General features: G+C 39.1%; 1 protein-coding gene across 1 annotated transcript in view; it reads right to left on the bottom strand.

Annotated features, from left to right (window-relative positions):
- Nucleotides 1–4,146: 4,146 nt before the first annotated feature.
- Nucleotides 4,147–5,045, bottom strand: part of il16 (interleukin 16) — a 19,748-nt gene continuing 18,849 nt past the window's right edge. Inside the window, exon 23 of the mRNA XM_010769809.1 lies at nucleotides 4,147–4,221. Coding sequence (XP_010768111.1) covers nucleotides 4,147–4,221 — 75 coding nt within the window. The remainder of the gene's footprint in view (nucleotides 4,222–5,045) is intronic.

Here is a 5,045-nt window from a genome sequence, read left to right as displayed (position 1 = left end):
CTAAATTGGCCTCGTTCCTCCAAATTAAACTTTTCCTACAGTCTGTCATAAGAAATAAAAATGTTCGCTTCAAATAAATCATCCAATATCCTGATACCTTTTTTAAGCCACTATGCCCAGTAAATGGGTTGATTATAATTTGTATTTTAGGATTGTGCCATAAGGGTGCAGATCTTTCAGCATTGTGGGAAATGTTACATTTTGTATGTACTGTACTTCTCGTCAAACTGCTTTTGCTTTTTTTTGCTTTTTTACCAGAATAGGATTCATCACGTTATTATCTTCCTTGTTGGTTGTCACCTGTGCGAGAGCTTCATTAGGTTTAAAAGGGGAGGTTACTTCCTGCTCAATCAGGACCCAGTCCAGATCAGTATTTAAACCCTTCCAATGTTTCACAAGCTTTGACATTTCAAAAGAAATACTATAATTCTTCATATTGGGCAATGATAATCCTCCTCTATTTTTTGGTTGGCATAATTTGTCCATATTAATTCAAGGTTTTCTCCCATCCCAGAGAAAATGCTTTACCATGTTGTTATATCTAAGTAGTAATTGTTGTGGAATGCATACAGGTATCATTCCAGTTATGTCATTTATCATCTTAATCGGGTTCAACTTCCCCCACAGCGTCATGCGTAACTTACTCCATTGGTCCAAATGAACTTTACATTTGTTCAGTAGTTTTTCCACATTAGTATTCATAGTTACTCTTATATCCGAAAGTAGTTATATCCCTAGATACTTCATGCCATTTGGAAACCATTTCAAATCGAAGCTGGATAGCAGATTCTGAGAGCAGGTGCCAATTAATACAGTAACCAGACACTTTAGAATATACTTCAACAACTTCTAATAATGCTTTGATGGAGTTTGTCGGATCCTGACTCAGTAATAAAATGTCATCCGCGTAAAGAAAAAGCTTATTTCATTTCATTTCAAACCTTTATTTATGGAGGTGAATCCCATTGAGATCATTGATCTCTTTTTCAAGGGTGAACTGCTGATCCTTATGCTCCCTGCCCCCTCCAGCAACTCCTTCTATTCTTGAATCCTCTCTAAGCATTGTAGCCAACAGTTCAAGGAAGATTGTAAATAATACATTTAAATAATAATAATAATAATACATTTAATTTATATAGCGCTTCTCACCTGCTAAGACAAATCTCGAAGTGCTTAAATAAAAGTGGACTGAGACTGCATCCCTGGCGGGTTGGCAAATGCACTTTTTGATGTCTTTAAACATAATATGTGTCAGGGAACTCACGCAGCATCAGAAAATAAAACCCTCTCTCTTTTCCTCCGTACCCTCATCTCTATAAACGGGGGTACAACTGAGCTGATCCAGATTTGGGTCCGATATGACGTAATATCTGAAAGGTGGGCTGGCTTTACACCCACGGGCCAATCAGAAACGTTGCTATCAGAAACAATGCGTGATGTGTTTTGGAAGTAATATGGTCTGTGTTTACATTAGCAAGCATGACTAACATTCAGAGCTAACCTGTACTGGAGAGAGTATGTGTAAAGAAGCCGGATATAGAAGGTACTGTCCTTGTGGTAAACCTGAGAGAGAAAAAGAGTTTGAGCTCCGTACTGTTTCAGATCCTTGATGAGGTTTGGAACACAATATGGCGTCTAATCACGGGAGCGGTTCTTTTTTTTTTTTTTTTAAAGCTACGGACCCCGAATTAGCAGTTCTCTAACAGGGCTGAAAGAGAGGGGTATGAGGCTAGAGTGGGTGATCTGTTTGGTTTTTTTTGCAAAATACTTCATAGACATGTTTTTTTTACCAATAATATATACCTAAAAATAGTATAATAGGAGATCTTTAAACGGTCTGACAGTTCATATCTGAGAGAACTGTGAAATAATCAGTATCACACTGCTGAACAAAGTCAGGGTTTTTAAATTATGTGGGAAAAAAACAAACTTCTGGAAACGGTCATACTGAAGATAATGAGTTTTTAGGTCTGTGTTTTTGGTGGTGAAAGCCAGGTTCCAGTCCTGATTACATTGTGACTCTTTGTTTCCTCCGGTGTTCAGGGGGGGCCGCGGAGCAGAGCGGGCTGCAGCGGGGGGACGAACTGCTGCAGGTGCAGGGGGTCACTCTGCAGGACATGACCCGCTTCGAGGCCTGGAACATGATCAAGGCTCTCCCTGAGGGGGTCATCAGTGCGGTGCTGAGGAGGGGGCCGGGCGGAGGGGAGTGACAGCTGCTGGGAACGCTTACATGTGACATGGCTAGAGAAAAGAAAGAAGAAAACTAATGATGGTACCGAGCAAACAGATGTAGACTTTTAACAGTCTCATATCAGGTATCTGCCATCTAGTGTGAACTTCAAAAGTTTATATTATTTTTATATCACATTCCAGAATCCGATTCGAAAGTGTATTGCATTGTAAATTCACCCAAATACTCCCAACTAGCCATGTGTCCCTTTTAGTGAGATTAATCTACAGAGCTCACTGTCATTGTTTTACTTTCCGTAGCAATAGTGTTAGCTAATGTTAGCTTCAGATCTGTGGATTATCCTGCATAATGCTGCTGTGGAAAACGTATGTGTGTACAAAAATAAATAAACAATGCTCTCAAATTAATACATGTGCACAGAAATGATTTAATATTGTCCTTGAAAAACTGGATTTGTGTTCTCGGATTGAGGGATTGTTCTGTTGAAGCTACATTTAGTATTGTTTGCATTTTCTGGGATATTCTTTGTGTGCCTATTGTGCCTGGTCGTGGTCCCTCCTGTTATATTCGTTTTTTGTAACAGCAATAATATTAGTGGGTCAATTTGACCCAGTTCATGTTTAATTATCCAAAAATGGTCAGAAGCCCCAAAATCCAGATTTTTTTTTGTACATAGTTTGTACCTTTTATTACTATAAATGAAATCAATATTTAGTGCAATTGTGTTATTCACCTCTCACAGATCATGGTTCCATTGTCACTCGACAAAATTCAATTTCTAAAGGAGAAAGGAATTTGCTTTGGATGCTTGTGTATTGGACACATAAGCCGGGACTGTAAACAACGCTTGATCTGTGAGGTTTGTGAAAAGCAACATCCTACTGCGCTCCACATAAATACATCTAATGTGGAATTGGGACAAACCGCTAAATCACAAATTCCCCCTCAGACATGTGGACGTACAGTGGCCGGAAATGATGGCTGCATTCTTTCAATTATTCCAGTGCAGGTCAAGTCCACAAAGGGAAGTGAGATCTTCTGCTCAGAAGATCTCATGCAAAGATTAAACATCACAGGAAAAATAACTAATTTTCTTTTGAAGACTATGGGACGTTCCAGCTTACTCCTTATTTGGGATGCAGGTATCTGGTCTTGAGGAAAATAACTTTTATCCTCTTCCAGAAGTCCTCACACAGAAGCAAATGCCAGTAACCAAAGAAAACATTGCTACAGCCGCAGATGTGAAGAGGTGGAATCATTTGTCAAAAGTTCATATCCCCAGCATAAATGCCAATGTTGACATGTTGATTGGAACCAACGCTCCCAAGATATTGGAACCTTGGGAAATTGTCAACAGTTGTGGAAATGGCCCATACGCTATGAGAACAGTGTTGGGATGGGTCATCAATGGTCCTTTACATGGAAGCAGCAATGGCAGCGATGTTGACATGGAGCTTTCTTCTGTTGTGGTGAATAGGATTTATATTTCCAAATTGGAGCTTAGCAGTCAGTATAATCATGACTTTAATGAAAAGCCCTCAGAGGAAAAAGAGATGTCGAGGGAAGACCAAAAATGTATGGAAATCATGAATACATCTGCAACACTACAGGATAACAGGTACAGCCTGAAGTTGCCCCTAAAGACACCTGACGTCCTTCTTCCAAACAACTTTGCAGTGGCAAAGCAAAGGCTACTTGGATTGAGGAAAAGATTTGTGAGTAACCCAATGTTGCATAAGGAATATGCCAGCTTTCTGAATGGAGTGATTGAAAAGGGTTATGCTGAACAGGTACCAACACAGCAGCACTGTGGCAGTGGAATATTATGGTACATCCCACACCACATTGTTTACCATCCACGAAAAGGTTCTCTCCGAGTGGTGTTTGATTGTGGTGCCACATTTAAAGGAACATCATTAAACGATGTACTTTATCAAGGTCCCAATCTAACCAGTTCACTGCTTGGAGTTCTCACTCGTTTCAGGCAGGATCCTGTGGCATTCATGGGCGACATACGGGCTATGTTTCACCTGGTCAAAGTCACAAAAGAAGACCGAGATTTCCTTCNCATGGACGTATACAATTCTTCATAAAAGTTTTTAAAAACTGTGTTAATCCCACTATAACATCTATTAGAAGAGATGATGAAATAATTACATCATCCAAGTGGATTAACACAGTTTTTAAAAACTTTTATGAAGAATTGTATACGTCCATGGGTTCAACTAGCTGTGAAGACTTAAATAACCTTTTTCAGAAGGTGAAGCTACCACAGCTCTCTCAAAAAGACAAAAATAATTTGGATGTTTCTATAACGGAAGCTGAAGTCAGAACTTCTATAATGTGTATGAAAACTGGGAGGTCACCGGGAGTAGATTGCTTCCCAGCAGAATATTAGAAGAAATATGTAGACATTCTCTCCCCAATACTAACTGAAGTTTTCCAAGAAGCATTCCAATTCGGCTCACTCCCGGAAAGACTTAATGAGGCCATTGTATCACTAATACCGAAAAAGGATAAAGACTTAATGGACCCAGCTAATTACAGACCTATTAGCCTTATAAATGTTGACTGCAAAATATTATCTAAGACACTAGCTCTGAGATTGGATCAGATACTACCAAATATCAGCCATAAAGACCAAGTGGGATTTATAACAAATAGATCCTCAACTGATAATATGAGAAGACTATTATATTTATTTGGATGAATAGAAATAATTCACTTCATTCAGTATAAAATAATTCAAATATATTATTATACTCCGTCAAGACTACACAGAATGGGCCTGATTAAGGATGATTTATGTTGGAAATGTGGGGAAGAACGTGCCACGTATATGCATGCATTTTGG

Source organism: Notothenia coriiceps, unplaced genomic scaffold (assembly GCF_000735185.1).
Source record: "Notothenia coriiceps isolate Sejong01 unplaced genomic scaffold, NC01 NC01_scaffold00007822, whole genome shotgun sequence".
NCBI lineage: Eukaryota > Metazoa > Chordata > Actinopteri > Perciformes > Nototheniidae > Notothenia > Notothenia coriiceps.
This window is presented reverse-complemented; position numbering and strand designations above follow the sequence as displayed.